This window comes from Epinephelus fuscoguttatus, linkage group LG23 (genome assembly GCF_011397635.1).
Source record: "Epinephelus fuscoguttatus linkage group LG23, E.fuscoguttatus.final_Chr_v1".
NCBI classification, from domain to species: Eukaryota; Metazoa; Chordata; class Actinopteri; order Perciformes; family Serranidae; genus Epinephelus; species Epinephelus fuscoguttatus.
In genome coordinates this window covers 19,338,045-19,354,606 of record NC_064774.1, presented here as the reverse complement: position 1 = coordinate 19,354,606, position 16,562 = coordinate 19,338,045, and the positions used below count along the sequence as shown (strand labels likewise).

Here is a 16,562-nt window from a genome sequence, read left to right as displayed (position 1 = left end):
GATCTTGACCCTTGAACACAACAGTTAAACTCTGGACTTCTTTCTTTACAGCAAATGCAACATCTCTTAGTACCAAGAAACTGTGACTCGCCCAGAAATTCCTTCTCTTAAGAAAGAAAAGGCCTCAGGAGCAACATGAACTCCACAGAACACTAACACCTTCCTCTAAAGAAACAACAGAAATGAAATACTTCTCAGACCACGGGCCATTAATGGGGCTTTCACACCTTGAGTTTGGATTGTTCGGGCTGAGCTATAGTGGAAAAGTTTATGTTGTCACAATTACAGGCAATCTAGGCTCGTAAATGAGACACATGGATTCATAAGTACACCGTGTTTTGGAGATTCTGGTGATGAATTTGGAGGTTTAAAATTAACCCTAATGGCAGCCCCTGTAACTCTTGCAAAACATTAATGTCAAAACATCAGTTAAAACACAATGAACAGCTGAATAAAGAAGTCTATGGCTGCCAATATAATAATTGCTGAATAGTGTGTGTGCATGTTGTGTGACAAATGAAAATCCAAAATTAAAATAACATTTTTAATTTCATGCTGTAAAAAAAAATGTCTAAAAAATATTTAAGCGAATTTTGAATGAAAATAAAATGGAAATGGCCTTTTTTATGGTGAGTTTAATAATGACAGAGGGTTTCAAAATTGGGCACTTAAAAAAATGTTGACATCTGTGTTTTTTTAGCCTATATTTGTTATATTCTGAAAAGCTGGCACCTTTAAAAGTATGCTGAATTAGCTATTGGCAGTTCCTGCTTGCAATGCAAATTCAATGTCCAGACAGCTATCGCTATCTCTGGATTACTTTGATACTGAAGAAAACTTTATCAAGTTCTGATGGTACAAGGTATCCTGACATAATAAAAACTTTAATTTTCACAATAAATGATTGAAAAGAACATTATTTAAATTTAAGTGCAGCAGTTAAGTGCCAATTTGAAGTTTAGGCTACATATTATACGCAACTTTAAAGTGCAAATGAAATGTAAATTTTACATAAAATTTTGTAATCAATATGCAAGTTCCATTTACATTTTTATTTTGGCAGTAATTATGTATTTTCAAAATTGGATTTTAAATTCTAACTGTGAATTTTGTCATACATTATTCACAAATGCAAAATAAAATTTGATTAAATTATTATATTTTGTTATTGGCAGCCATTGACTTCCATAAAAATCAGAGTTTGTCCTCACTTTGTTTTGCGAGGCTTCCCTTCCGGCTGTCAAATACCGACGTTTTGTCTCAGTGAAAACCTTGAACCTTGCGTTTCGGGGTCATTTCCTGTTTCTGTTCTGACTACTATCTTAATAAGTCTGCAACAGACAGGATGGAGACTCGCATTTCATTTATTTGATTTTGGCAAAGTTGAAATCTGGCATTACTCTCATCTTGAACCAAATAAAAAAATGAGTCTTTTGAGTGTTTAGTCGCAAAAAAATCCCAATTAAAATCAAAATAAAGGAAACTGTAACAAGAGGGGGTAAAATGAGACTCCATGTTATATGACAGGACATTAGAAACAACAGTTTTTTCTTTAAATTGTCTTCTCAGGTGTAAAACGTGTTAAATTCCCTTTGTCACAATGTATTAAGAGTGATTTTTCAGCCTCAAGAAAACTGAGACACGGCTTAGTTTACAGTGACCCAGTCAGTGGACCAACACGCTCACTGCCTTCGTGGTAAACAAGTTTGTGACAACACGAGCCGTTTGTTTTGCAGTCTGTGACATGTTAATTCTGAGCAGCATCCTGGGTAGAGGTCATGTTGACCATGAGCTCCGTCCAAAACGCAGAGAAGAGCTTAGCCTGCAGAAACCTCCGTTCAGTCTTTGTCTTTAGACATCTGAAGACGACAAAGTTAAAATGCTTCAATCACCACAGAACAGCTTCAGTTCCCAAACTTTAAAGTCCTCCATATCGAGGCCTCTTCCATTTTTCTTCAGCCTTCCATCAGCAAAGGAGCAGAATCTTTTTATGTCCATGGAAGCTCTCTTATCTCGATGTTTTTAGTTTCATCCTACGATCAGAGAGTTGTTGAGGACTTGACTTTGGAGGAGAGGACCTGCCTGAACCTCCTCTTCAGCTCCTGCATGTTGGGAGATTTGGGTCTGGCCAGGTGGAGGCCTCCTCTTCGTTTCTCCCCGTTGCCTCCTCCCAGTGCCCGGATTACCTGAAACACAGACGACACAGTGACTCGCTGAAATAAAGCCAGACCTGGGACCAAGTTTACTTTGCTCAAACAGCCAAACACACACTTGATAAGACCTGTCTTTGTATATTTGCTTCTACTTTAGTCTTAATTGAATGTATTTCTATTTTATGTCTGTAGTTGTTTTTTTGTGGTGGCACAGTGGTTAGCATTGATGCTCCACAGCAAGAGGGTTCCTGGTTCAAACCCAGGGTGGGAGATTCAAACCCTGGGGTAGGGTTATTTTTGGACAACACATCCATCACATCCAGTGACAACAATTTCAGTCACATTAAGTCATGTTTTGGGGCACCTGATGAATATACCTCCAATTCTGAACCCTCCTTTTTGCTCTGTTTTTGGTCTCCTCCATCTCCTGAGGGAAATATGCGGCTCTTTAGCCACCAAATGCTTCGTTTGTTCACCAGCTTTGTGAGTCTTCTGCTTGATGCTAAGGAGGTCGTGTAACAGTTGGCTTATCAGACCTTTTTTTTTGCTGCAAACAGCTGCCTGCAGCAGTTGGATACCAGAGTTGAGCTGAAAGATGCTAAACAGCTGAGGGGGACTGCACAGTCTTGTTCTATTGTTAATAAAAACATATTGACTGCAGTTTCAAAGCGCCTAATCACTTAAATGATGTTCGACATTCAACAGAACTTAGGTTTAAGAATCTGCTCTCTTGAGCACCAGAAAAGGAAACAGCCTAAACACACTCTGATGTAATGAGCCTCTGGGCAAAAACTCTGTAATGCTCCACCAGAAAAACAAATATACAGAACAGACCGATGTGGGCTGGTATAGCTCCGTCTGACCAAAAGACATACATGGTATTTCTGTATTCTTTTGGTGACTCTGGGCATTGGTGGGAAATATCCTGTAATCATGGTTCCCACAGGAAGTTATAATCCATTAAAGTTTCCTGGATTTAAAGTGAATAAGATCCTGATATGTGCCTATAAATGCCTTCATGAGAAAACGAATAAGCTACAACTGCCCGTTCTCGTCCTTAACTGGCAGATTAACAAACCAATAAATAGACAACAACATCAAAAGGTCCCACCTCCTGACAGAGATGTAGAAAGGCAGTGTGGACTCCCTCGTGGTTCTCTCTGGCCGAGGCCTCAAAGTAAACTCCTCCTGTGAGAAGAAGCAGTTCTCAGATCAGTTTTATCTTCCAGATAACACTCGGCATTCCTTGTTCATTAGGCAGCATGAAAGATATAGTTTACATGGAGACAGATGTGTGTGTTATAATTAGGCGGTGCATTCAGAGTTCTTTTACAAATTGGCTATTGTGGGAAATTCTGTCTTCTGTCCGAGCTCCATTTGCAGCGCAGTTTCTGTACGAAAACAAAGCATCTGCAACCATTGGAATCTCATGGAGTTCAATGAAGGTAAGGTAAAGACAGACAACTAGTGCTCAAAACACCTAATTTTAGGGCCCTGAAACGCATCTCATTTTATAAAGAATTTAACTTGAAAAATACAAATTATCGTGGTCTTTAAGTTTGGTCAAAACAACAAGAGAAGAAGAATGAGGAGGAGGAGGAGGATGATGAGGATGCCCCACCTAGTGAAGCTGCTAATGTCTCGCCTTCGTCTGCTGGCACCTGTCGGGCTCTGAGCAGGTCGCTCTTGTTGCCAACCTGCAGCAGATTACAGATTACAGGATAGATTAGATTGGGATGAGGATTAGGGTTAGTAGGTGTTATTGTCTGTTCTAGATTACATCACAGCATGTTGTACTTTTACAAACGGGATGTCTCATCTCACTGACCAGTATAACAGGAATGTTTCCAGAGGGGTGTATACGTCTGACATGTTGGTACAGTGGCTGGATGGTGCGGTAGCTGTTGTGGTCCGTGATGGAGAAAACCAGCACGTAACCGTCTGCCCAGTAGATTGACCTGAAAGTGCAGTTGTGGTACAGTTATTACGGGATATTACTTTATTAGTTTAATTCATATTTAGGTAAATAAGTCTGACCTGTTGATCTGCTCCTGGCAGTACAGACCCTCAGCATCATCCTGAGAAAATAAAACAGAAAAATGTATAATTGTATAAAATATCAAAGAGTTTAAAGAAGTATTTCACTGGTGGAAAGATGGTCTTTTCATAAAACTGAACGGTTTCAACGCAGTTGAAATTGGTGCTATACAAGCTGAGAAAAGACTAAAAGTGCTGTGGTGTTTGCTTTTGCTCAACAGATAGAAAAGCTACAACTAATAGAATAACAGTAACAGATTTTGGTTTATATTTGATCGGCACTGCTAAGTTTTACTGTTTAACCTAATTTTTTTCAGCCTCCATTTTTCACAAACCAGTAAACAGTATGGTGCCCACTTCCTGTTCACAAACTCTTACATTACAGCCGAACAGGACACTAAAATATGTTTCTGAAAATATTTTAGGCAAGAACACGGTAACAAAATCTTGGTTTAAATTAGATCAGCACTTCCGAGTTTACAGTTTGGTCTGAGTCTGAGAGAGACAAAGAGGGGTGGGTCTCTCTCTCTCGATCCACCTCTACAGATCCTTTTGCTGTTAGGAAACGGTATGACTTTTTTGGTGGGCGGGGCTTAGCTGGAGGCAAAACGATTCTCCACAGACATTAGCCAGTCCTAGCTAGCAAGTTCTCTTGGTTTGTTTTACACAGTGGAGGAAGATGACGTGAGTGGTACTTTCAGAAATATTCATTCTGAGTGCTGGCACAAACTGGACCATTCATAAATTCAGAGCGCTGTTGGAATGTACTGTTCGGTTATCCAGAGCACCGCAATGTGTGATTAACTTAACCATTTGTTAGATAACGCTCTGTTTCTTTGATCAACAGGACACTCATTTTAGTGTAGAGCACCAGACTGAATTTACAAACGCACCTTGTCAGGTCACTCACTCTCCGGGACCGCAAGTGTTACTTGAATAAGTAAACCCTGACCAACAGGACCAGACTGGCCGACCCGTATGCTCTCACTCAGTGGATGGATGATGTCACAGGAAGCTTTGTGGTTGACTCCAATCTTACAAAGGAAATCGATACTTGAATGGTTTCTTCCAGTTTGTTTTGCTATTGAAGCAAATGTTAGCTAATGCGCTAAAAAGTTAGCATTACAGAGAAATCCAATATTCCTCTTAATACCTTCCCAGTTTCTGATGAGGTGGACATGATAACACTTAATACACATAACGTTATTCATCCCTACAACAGTTAATACTTTTTCCCTAAGCTGATATGAAGTGTGCGCTGCACATGTGAGCATTTTTGATGATCGCCTCCGTCCAGTCCTTTCCTCTTATCACATTTAAAAATAGTTGTTTTTGTTTCTGTTGACGGGCGGTATGGTTAACAATAAAAGGTTTTGAGCCATGACTCCTTCTGTTCTGGCTCCCAATAACACAACAAGACGACATTTTAAGACTCCTATGTAGCCTACAGCCCTGTGGTGGAGAGTCGTGTTTTGCCTCCAGCAAATAAATTACGCCATTGTGACGTCAGCCCTAAAAGGATCTATACTCTTTGTGTCTGAGCATACAAAAATTAGGAAGTACAATCAGTAGTTCGAGCATCTGTAGTTTGAGCAACAGCTATGATTTTATGTAACAAATAAACTGATTGATTAATTGATTGGATGATGTGAATGAGCAGGGAGATCTAGGCCCTGGCAAGGTTGAGGGAATTCCAAAAACTAAAGATATTAAACCAACAGTGATATAAAACAGAGAAAAGCAGCAAATTCTCACATTTGAGAAGCTGCAGAAAACAAATGTTTGCCTTTTTTACTTTAATAAACAACTTTAAATATCAATTAAATTACCTGTCAGTCGTCTACAGTAATAGTTTCTTATCAGTTGAATGAAATGCTTTGAAGACACTGCATTGTTGAGAATGGAAACTGGCTGAAGTGGCTTCTTATTTTAAGACACTTCCTCATTCCTCTGAGTTACAGCAGCAGCAACAGACTGATAGTGGAAACTGCTCAGCAGAAAACCATCTGTCATTTTGTTTAACTGCTTTAAAATAACCCATGATTACTTTCAGTGGCGAAGCAGGAAGTGGTGTGATGTTTGGTGCGTTCCCAGTGAGATCCCAGTGGATTAATGGATGTATAGAGTTTCCGAGTGTGACACCAGACATTAGACCAGACCAGATAATTTCTTCCTTACTGCAACCAACTGGTTTTTGATACCTTAACTTGAAAAACGGCAGCTAAAGTGTCCCTAATTATCCAGAATCATTTAGATGCATCATCCTGAGCAGCTTAAAGTCAGTTAGCAGGTGGTGATTTTACTAAAAAGGCACATTGCCAAGACAAATGGCTGTTTATGGACACACACCAGCTGGTTCAGAGTTTGAACTTATGACTCCCAACCCACCAGACCACCCAGCTGGCAGTTCAGCAACAACTAGACTTCAGGTTGGGTGACTCCTTACACACACTGGGTCCAGAACACATTATCTGTAATTAAGAGTTGAAGATGAGTTCAGTTTTCTGTCTGAAAATCTCCTTTAATGAATCCTCCAGGAGCTCAGTAACTTCTCGACCTCTCTGCCTCCACACACCAATTATTTCTGTCTAATCTCTGGAAGCTGGTCACCATCAGCCTCCATCCTGCCAGTAGGAACTTCCTCACCCTCCGTTATCTTCCCCCGCTGGAGGAAATGAGCAGCTCTGAGGCCTGGTTTTGTAAACAGACTGGCGGTGTGGAGCAGGGTGAGCCGTGTGGCATGTTGCACTCATTATATTCAAAGAGATGGTCCCAAGATCTCTTCCTCTCACTTCAAATACATTCCTGAAATTGCTTTTGAGACAAAGTGGCAGTTTTTTTTTTACGTCTTTAATGAGCTGAACTTTTAGGTAGAACGTTAAACAACGACATCGAACAAAGACTTTTTCACCATTTTAACACCATCTGTTAATAAAGTTAAAATGTAAATGCAAAATTTATGCTTGACTTGTGATATGGAGTCAGCCAATTACTAAAAATAGAGTCTCGGAACCCCTCTGCCTTCGGCCTGACAATGATGAGCCTCTGGGGACGAGGGTCAATATTTTGAGCTGTAGCTAGTGGATAAACGAGCTGAGACTTCCTCCTCTGTATGCCGATTGTTGGGACTAATCTCTGTCTGTTAACAGATATATGCATATGACTGCAGATACATTTTAAAAAACTAAAAAGCCAAGCTGTCACCAGACGATAGCCAGTTAATTCATAGATTGCATTTTGGCCTATGTGTTCCGCCTCTCCACAGCTCCAATACCAAAATCCTTTCCTGTTGTCAATAGATACCACATACATATGCAGATATCTGTTTCTAGAGATTACTAAGAATAGAAATATACCACATTTTAATGGTGAACGCATCTTAAAGATAATGTTTTGTTTGGACGTTTGTGCCACAGTTGGTGTGTTTCCATCCACTTCTTTTCATTAGCATTGTCAGCATTGCGCATGAATAACTTGATGGGAAACGATGAATAAAGTCTTGAAATAAAGTTGGCGTTTCGATAAAAGATAAATGCAGGTAAGTGCAAGGGAAACAGATTCAGCTTATAAATAACGTACCGTCATTGCATCGGCCACTGCAAGCAGCAGAAATCTTCCAAACACACATAGCTGTAATATTACTTGTAATATATCTATTATTATACATCCATCGTTTTCCTTTGTTTGACATTTGACTGATGCTGTTTTACTATCTCGTTGTGCCCTCTTCATCTGCAGGCTACTGACCAGAGAATTAGCGCCACCTACTGCTTATCACAATGAACCAAATTCCAATACTTGCATACAGTAGAGGATGGAAAAGCACAAGTTTACAATTTCTTTTGCCCATTTTTGGAAAATTTGGTTAAAATTTGTGCTACATTTGATTGGAAACCCAACTAGTGCCACCCACAAGCAGTGTTGGGCAAGTTACTATCAAAATGTAATATATTCCATATTACTAGTTACCGTCATTTGAAAGTAATAAGTTACTTTACAAGGTAAAAAAAAGAACTGGAGGCCAGCTCCCTATACCTGCTACTTTCAGGCAGTCTTGGGACGCAAAGCACAACAGGAAACATTGTACGTCGTTATGTGTTGAAACACAATGAACATGATAACACACAGTGCTGCACCGGCACCCTTCTATGATGAAGTCTGTAGTGACATGACAACACACATCAACCTTCAGGCGATGTTTTTTCTGGTAGTGTACTGGTGGAGGTGGAGCAGTGTGGATGAATGAAAAATGAAAAAATCAACAGTTTATTTTGGGTAGTAACGCGTTATGCCACACTGTAACTGTAATTGTATTCCCCGAAATTATGTTGGTAATTCGGACAGGCAGAAGGTACTTGCTGTAGCTCTGGTTGAGGGTGGGAGGCTGTCAGTAAATAGTTTGTTGGGCACAGGGAAACAGAGATCTGTGTGGATACATGAGACCCTAATAAAGAGGGTGGGTCATGGGGAGTACCACCAGTTGGTCCAGGAGCTTCTCCTCCATGATGGCAGTTTCCAGGCATATTTTAGGATGACTCAGGGGCAGTTTGACAACCTGCTGTCTATCGCCGGGCCGTATAGCTCTGGGTATCCAGCAACCACTACCACCAGTTTCTCCTCCATTGTTTACCAGCTGTTAACTGGTTGTCGTGACTACTACAGAAGGCTCGCCTCTCAAATCATCTGATTGGACAATGGGAAAAAAAGATGATGAAAAATATATGACATGGGATGTTTTTCTGCTCTAAGTTGAAGTTTTTTCAACTCGAGGGGTTCAGAGCCGGCAAAAATGCCAGGCACCTCGAGTGCAGAAACCCAAGGCGTGTCACAACGCAAAAACCACGAGCAAAAAGTTTCATTCTTATTAAAAACAATTACAAAAAAGCACCTCCAGCTGCTGAAACGCTTTCTGTGTGACCAGGGCCTCAGGATGTTGGAGCTGAATGAAGCAAACATAGGTGGTGCTAGAAGCTTGGTAGTAACATATATAGTGGTAGAGTGGCAACACACAGAGCTAGCTAGAGATACATATTAGCTAACGAGCTAACTGCCATCACACTAGCCAGCTGTCTGTCACATAGCTCTTCAAGTTAGCTTACTTGCTTACTCCTGTGTCATAACTGCGCTCCGTGACTTTTTTTGTTGAACATTTTACACACAAGCAGAGGAGGGTTAAATAAACGGGGTCATCCCTATGTTTCCAGGGTTCTATGTTTCCCGCTTGGTTGAGCAGGCAACACAGAACCCTGGAAACATAGAACCTTTTTTGTGTAAGCGGGGAACATAGAACCTTTTTTGCAGGGTTAAGTGGGGAACATAGAACCTGGGAACATAGATACGCTCCCTAATAAACATGGACGGCGTAAACTACTACCTGAAAGCTACATAGTGTTCCCTGGAAGGTCAGTTCTGGTTGAAATCTATGCGAAAGCCGATGATGATGATTCCACTGAAATGAATTGATTTTACTCTGAAGTTTCAAAAGCTGATGCGATAAATGGGCTGCTCACTGTCTAAAATCATATTAGCTGAAATGATATCTGGTGTTACTGATCATCCACCAACAAATCAGGTAAATCACACACATAAATCTAACTTGTGCACACTGACAGACACAACTCGAGAGAAAAGAAAGGTTTTATGCTAAAAAGCAAATTCTTTCAGAGCTAACCTTTTCAAACTCTTGCATAGTCCCATGGTGCACACAAACTCTAGGTCTAATTAAATCACCAAACAATTTCATATGCCTGTTGTTGGCCTGCCATTCCTCAGTGTTGAGACCACAACTGTCTTAGTCATCCCACAAGGAAGTTAACACTGTGACCCTAAACCTATTACGCTTTTCTTCCTCTCTGTCATTATTTCCTTGTGCAGTTGTTGACTAACAACACACTGAGAACAACATTTTGTAAGGGAAGGAACATTTTGGCACAGTTGTTAAATGATGTTTGAGCAGCTCAGAACAAAAACAACACAGTAATGAGCTCTCAGCATCAAACGTGTTGCCAAGGATAAAGAATTAAGAATCTTGTGAGAATTTCAACTGAATTTTCTGCTTCAAGTCAGATGCCAATTGAAGAAGAAGAAAAGGATGCAGTTGTTTTAAGTCTTCCACAAAGAGAAATCAATGGACTCCTGTCATAATTTATGCGACAAATGTGTTTCCATCACCAGTTTGGCACATCACGTCTCCATTAACTGAAGCAACAACCAGCTCAAGCTGAGGTTGTTTACACTCAGCTGTGTCCATCCAGACGTTCTGTTCCTAATGCACATTAAAACTCTGGGATGGAAACATGGTTGCTGTCTCTCTGCCTCCATCAGTTACCTGGAGAGCGACACAGGGAGTATCCTGGATCTGAAGCGACACTTCCTCCCCATCCAGTGTGACCTTTCTGGAGTAGAGCGCTCCTGTGGAGAATGAAAGTGACAGGATGAATGAATGGATGGATGAATGGATCAATAGTGGGGACTTCTGCAGAGGGAAATCAGTCACTAAGTGCATTTGTTTCTGCTGCTTATTTTGCCAAATGTTTCTCGTTTTATTGCAGACAAGATGGGCTGGAACTCACCAGTGTTTGCTTCATAGTCCCCGATGAACCTCTTGGTCAGAAACCTGACGATCAAAGCTGAAAAGGAATCAAAACTCTGCATGAAGTACAAAATATGTATCTGCTGTTTCATCTTAAACTTCTTGTACTTGGAATAAAAAACATGTATAAGAACCCCACCCCCCCACCCCCCCTAACCTGCTGCAACCTACTGACCTATATTACACTTAAACATTTGCAGGTGTTGCAATAACTTTGACTTTTATAGGAAAGAGACGAGCCAAATAAACAGGCCCAAAGTCTGAAGTAAGAAAATGATTCACCAGTGCTCAGATCTGATGTTGCAATCCCTCATGCATCACCTTTGTACTGGTAAATGATTGTCTCATGTATCTCTTGTTTTTCTCTTGTTTTTTAGGGATTCTGGGTGGACTCCTGCTGACTGTGGGAGGATAGTTTCATTTGAGTTGAAGCTTTTCTTCCCATTAAAGGATCACACCACAGATTGTTCACATTAAAGTGCAGTAATGTCAGAAAGCTCACAAGAGGCAGTTCAAAAGAAGAATAGGCAAATTCAGAGCAGCACAGGCCGAGATATCCTCACTTTTAGTTCCTAGTGTGGATCAACCACCAAAAAACCCTGTATCCTACATTTCCCATAATGCAACTCGACAGCACTTTTCATTAAACTCCCTCCCTTCCCTCCCTGTCATGTCTTTCTAATGTTACACCTCCACTTTGAAACTTTCCACTTCAATTTGTTGTCTCTGAGGTCAAACTGACACAACCCTGATGATGTCGCTATGACATCATCAGGGTTGTTTTCTCCGACTGTTAAAAAAAAAAGCTCCCTCCAGAGACACTGTGTCCACCGGCTGAATAGTACTCCCTGCAATGAGTAAACTAAACCATAAAACTAAAGTACAGCTACAATTACCTAATTTTTTTACCATTAAATGAAAAACTATTTGTGTCTAGTTGGACTTAAGTGGTTTATACATGAATGTCTGCGCTCCGTTGTTAAACATTAAGAATTCCCTGAGGTTTATTACCAATTGCAAATCGCTCACTTATCACCATTTGGACAAATTAGCCACTTTTAGTAGGCTAATTTAACTGTTTCTGCACTGTACTGCCTGGTGGCCACCGCCCTTTCTAAAACAAGATCTTAATCTCAATGTGATCTTTCTGTTGGTTGCATTCAGTGGTGAAAAGTAACTAAAGATATTTACTTAAGTGCTGAGCTTAAGTATAATTTTAAGGTACTTGTAGTTTACTCGAGTATTGTAAAACTACAATTAAACGGCCAGTCCCTTTTACTGGCCTGATGTGGCTACACATTTTGACAAATAATGCCTGTCTCAATTAGACTCCTGGGGTCTCACTGATAAACAATGCGTACGCACAGAATGAGTCCTGACAGAGGCATACGCCACTTCTTATGCAAAAGTTGTGATCTATAAGAACAAACTTGATGGGAGAAACTTTGACCCATGCTGATGAACATTTTGGAGACAGGAAGGTAGCGATGCAAATGGTGAGGTGGAAGCCTGGTTGTAGAATTTGTTGAATATTTTTTGCCGAACGCCATTTTTGGCTTTTGTCCATATGTATGTTTTTAGTATGGATCCCGTGCTTTGTTTCATAAAGGAGACGCCTGGTCTGGTTGCCAAGCAGTTCATTTTTTTTTTTTTTTTTTTACAGAGGTTCTTCAGATGTATAAAAGCAGGTTGTTGGCTACCTCAAATTATGTGTCCATTCCTCGATTACCCTGTAAGTTATTCATTTTCCTTTAGTCCGTACGGGTCCTCAGATTGAAACAATCAAAGGGTTTTTCATGAAAATGAATCCAAGTTGTGAATATTGTTTTAACAGGATTAAATGGTGGTGTGTCGGTATGCTGAGTGGCGAAATCTTCGATAGCCTGGTGTGCTGTCTGTCACAGCTAGATCAAACAAATGATTCATAATTGATATATTATCTGACACCTAATTTTGTTACTTTATTATTACAAGTTATATTCATACTGGTTTAAATAAACAATTTGTATCTCCCATCTTTGCTGAAGAACAGGTTTGTATGAAAGGAATTAAAGGCCTGTCCAAAATATGGGCCAGTGATTTAAGCAAATAAAAGCCAGGGCTAATAATTGAAGTTTAATGGTATTTCCATTTACTGTCTCTTTATATCCTCCTTTTTAATCTCTCCTAGCAATTTGGGATGACCCGATAGTATTAAAAACTAAAGTAAGTATTAAAAACTAAACTCTATCAACCATAATTAAGTCCCAATGTCCTCAAACGAGACAATAATAAAGTCCTAATGTCTCCAAACCAGTGCTTCCGAATTAACAGCACCTTAGCTTGTTACTGTTGCTACAATTGGTTCAATTAGTTGCCATATCAAACTAAAAACATTATTAATCATAAATAAACAAGTTTCAAACATAAAACGTGATCAGGTTTTGGACCTTGCCGACTTTTGTGTCGGGATCGGCTGCAGACTGACTTGGCAGAGATGGCTGCCATCTTGTTTTTACATGCATGAGTGTAATGTGCTCTTACTACCACTAGATGGCACAAAAAAGTGTCCACGAACGAGGACAGCAGGTCTAAGTTAAGTAGAATGAAGTATTAGGTCAAATAAACCCAAAATGTGACATCTCAAGAGGATATATTATCTGTCGCCTAATTTTTAAACAAGTAATAATCATACTGGTTTAAATAAACAATATGTATTTCCCAATCTTTGCTGAGCAACAGGTTTGTGTGAATGGAATTAAATTCCTGTCCCAAAAAAGCAAATAAAAGCCTGGGCTAATAAGTTTTACAGTGTGTCCATTTCATGTCTCCTCATATAATTCTACTCTACAACATTTCAGAGGGAAATATTATACTGTTTACTCCATTACACTATGTTACTATTACAATTAAGATTTAACATGTGTGCTGCAAATTAAATTACAATACTCTAAAGTGTATAAAATACTTAAAATTAGCTCCACAGCAACATTTACAACTAACACATTAATAATAATAATAATCTATAAGTGTAATGCAGTATGATGATCATAACACTCTGAAAGGTGGCATTCTGCACACAAGTGCATTTTGCAGATAATATTTTTGCACTTTCATTCATCTAAATTCATGCATACAGGACTTTTAATTGTATTGAAGTATTTTTAAAAATATATTGTTTTACTTAGGATCTGAATACTTCTTCCACCACTGATATATATATCAGTAATTAATAATTTTCTAACGCATAAATGCAAAATGTCGCCCCCTGTCGTTCAGGTTTGGTTGTTCAAACATTTACACTACTTTCCTTCGGTATTCCTCCTCTATTACACAAATATACTATCACAGCGACATCCATAGCAATAACAAGCTGCATCATGAGGGGGTTAATTTACTGTCACATATTACTGAGATGCATGAAATCCCAAACATCCTGTCCCAACAGTTTAATCCCTACAAACCATCTGTTGCATCACAGTTTCAGATTGTTCGGACACACTTTCCTAACTCAGCTGACTTTTATATTTGTCCCTTCCCCAGCTCTTCCCTCCATCCATACCGGTTTTCCCGACGTTGCTCGCCCCCAGCACCACAATCTTCACCGTCTTGTTGGGCACACAGTCCAGCAGGGGATACTCCGGTATGGGCACCAGCAGAAAGTTGCCAGACCCGGTGCTGCTGCTGTTCATGGTTCCCGGTGCAGGGTCACTGGCAGTCAGCCGCATTTAGCTCCCCTCTGCCCTCAGATCAGATCTGCTTTATGTGGGAAAATTACAGTGTCCGGTGAACCCCCGTCCGCCCCGAGGAAAATCACTCCAGTATTCCCATTATGCTCCTGCACAGACAGCAAAAAGAGCTCCTCAGGTATCCTGGTGTTTACCTTGGTGCGGTGCTTTATAATTCCTGCATAAAAAAGTAGGTTTTCCTTTGAGTTAAAGTAGCAGAATTCCCAAATATTTTCCAAGTATTGCAGCTCCACTGCACAGTTTTCCTCCACTCAGTGCTCAGAAAAACTTTTAACCCCTCCGTGGATCTTGCAGCAACGAAACTCCGTCATTTCACTCCCTTAAATACTAAAATCACAACTCAGTTTTGATACAAGCTGCATAATAAATTGCAAAAGAAGCATTCCCGTCCACACCGACTCCAGATGCTGCTGACTGCGGACAGAGAGCAGAAGGAGGGAGGGAAGGAGCTTCTGAACCATCCCCTCTAATATTCCCATGAGACCAGTCTAAACTGGGCTCTCTGCAGCCTGACTCACATATCATTAGACATCCCGGGGCCAATAAACAAGGAAATGAAGGTTTACAATAATAAAGCTGTAAAGCAAATTAGATGAAGACGAGACTGTAGGTGGCAGTAAATATTTTATTTTGCTTTAATGAAGCAGAGAGACGAGAGCATCAACGCATCAGTGCATTGTAAGGTATGGAAGCCCATTAGCGCCTGGATTAAATTAAATTTAGGAATAAAAATAAAAATGCAGGTGATAAAAACTAAGCTAATAAGTAAAAATTAATATTTCTGATTGATATTTTTTCCATATCTTTAAGTTTGCAGAACTGACTTGATGTCAAAAGGGGATTTTTGTGATGTGTGGAATTATTAAAAACTGTGGCTGTTTAAGCCATTATTTAATATAACTGATATATTGTAGGTTTTTTTTTTTTTTTTAGTTTTATTGCCCCTATAAAAATTCAATAAATTACCACAGACGTAACAGTTCAAGTGTCTTGCTCTTCATCAGATGAAAAGTGTCTGATGTGTTCTGAAGTCTTCTTCTTCTTGTCTCTTGAATGATCTCTTATCCAGCACTTAGTTTTTATCGTTTGGATGTGCACACTTTTGTAACCTTTTTTTTTATTCAACATTTTGCACCACTAAATTATAAAATAACAAGTTATAACTCTTAAAATCAAAAGTATGAAACTGACAAAGTCAATATAGTGCATAAAATTCCTGACACTGGCTACCATGTATATTTTTTTAAATTCTTATTATTATGTTTTTATTATCATTCAACATTTGCTTCTTATTATTTGGCAGAAATGAGCTTCCATACATTCCACATATAGCGCATGCTGGGAATAAATATCTTTGGTAAAGGAAAAAAGATATATATAGTATAGAAATATTCTCCAGAGTTTATTACTTATGGGTGAATGAAAGGCAAGAAACAAATGAGGAAAGATGTAAAAATAGGAAGTAGGAATTTAAAATAGCAAGAAACAAAAACACAACAACACAACACAACAACAACTACAAATATATATATACATAGAAAGATTTTATCAAGGAAAATATTTTTTGGGAAATGGTACCAAATCATGAAAAAACAACAACAACAAAAAAAACCCCAAACTCAATTACCTTACGATAACTGCATGAAAGTCATCCTTTACTTATTGTATTTTCAATGGAATTAAATAAATGTAGAGGTTATAATAATATCCACTGTTATGAAAAACAGTGGTATATTAGTATGCAGTAGGTGGAAGAAATACTCAGATCTTTTACTCAAACTAAAGTAGCAATAGCCTACCACAGTGTGAAATACTATATTACAAGTAAAAGTCTTGTATTCACAATTTAAAGTAAAAATACAAAAGTCTTAACATCAAAATATACTTATAGTACCCTACTAAAGGTAGAAGTAGCCTACTTATCATGCAGAATGGCCCATTTCAGAGTAAGTCATATGGGCTTATTATCTGAATCTGCAAAGTAACCCGTAGCCTAAATAAGCTTCAGCATGACTATAGTGGAGTAAAATTGTACTTAAGTACAGCAGGCTA

The 16,562-nt window shown here is 39.2% G+C and overlaps 1 protein-coding gene across 1 annotated transcript; it reads right to left on the bottom strand.

The window, feature by feature from the left end:
- Positions 1-475: 475 nt before the first annotated feature.
- rasl11a (RAS-like, family 11, member A) lies at positions 476-15,023 on the bottom strand. The gene is made up of 8 exons (XM_049569335.1): positions 14,324-15,023; positions 10,763-10,819; positions 10,519-10,601; positions 4,191-4,231; positions 3,982-4,111; positions 3,775-3,850; positions 3,265-3,341; positions 476-2,186 (listed from the first exon to the last, which is right to left on the bottom strand). Exons 1-8 carry the CDS (start codon positions 14,487-14,489, stop codon positions 2,040-2,042), a joined length of 777 nt encoding a protein of 258 aa, XP_049425292.1. The 5' UTR covers positions 14,490-15,023; the 3' UTR covers positions 476-2,039.
- Between the last annotated feature and the right edge of the window lie 1,539 nt (positions 15,024-16,562).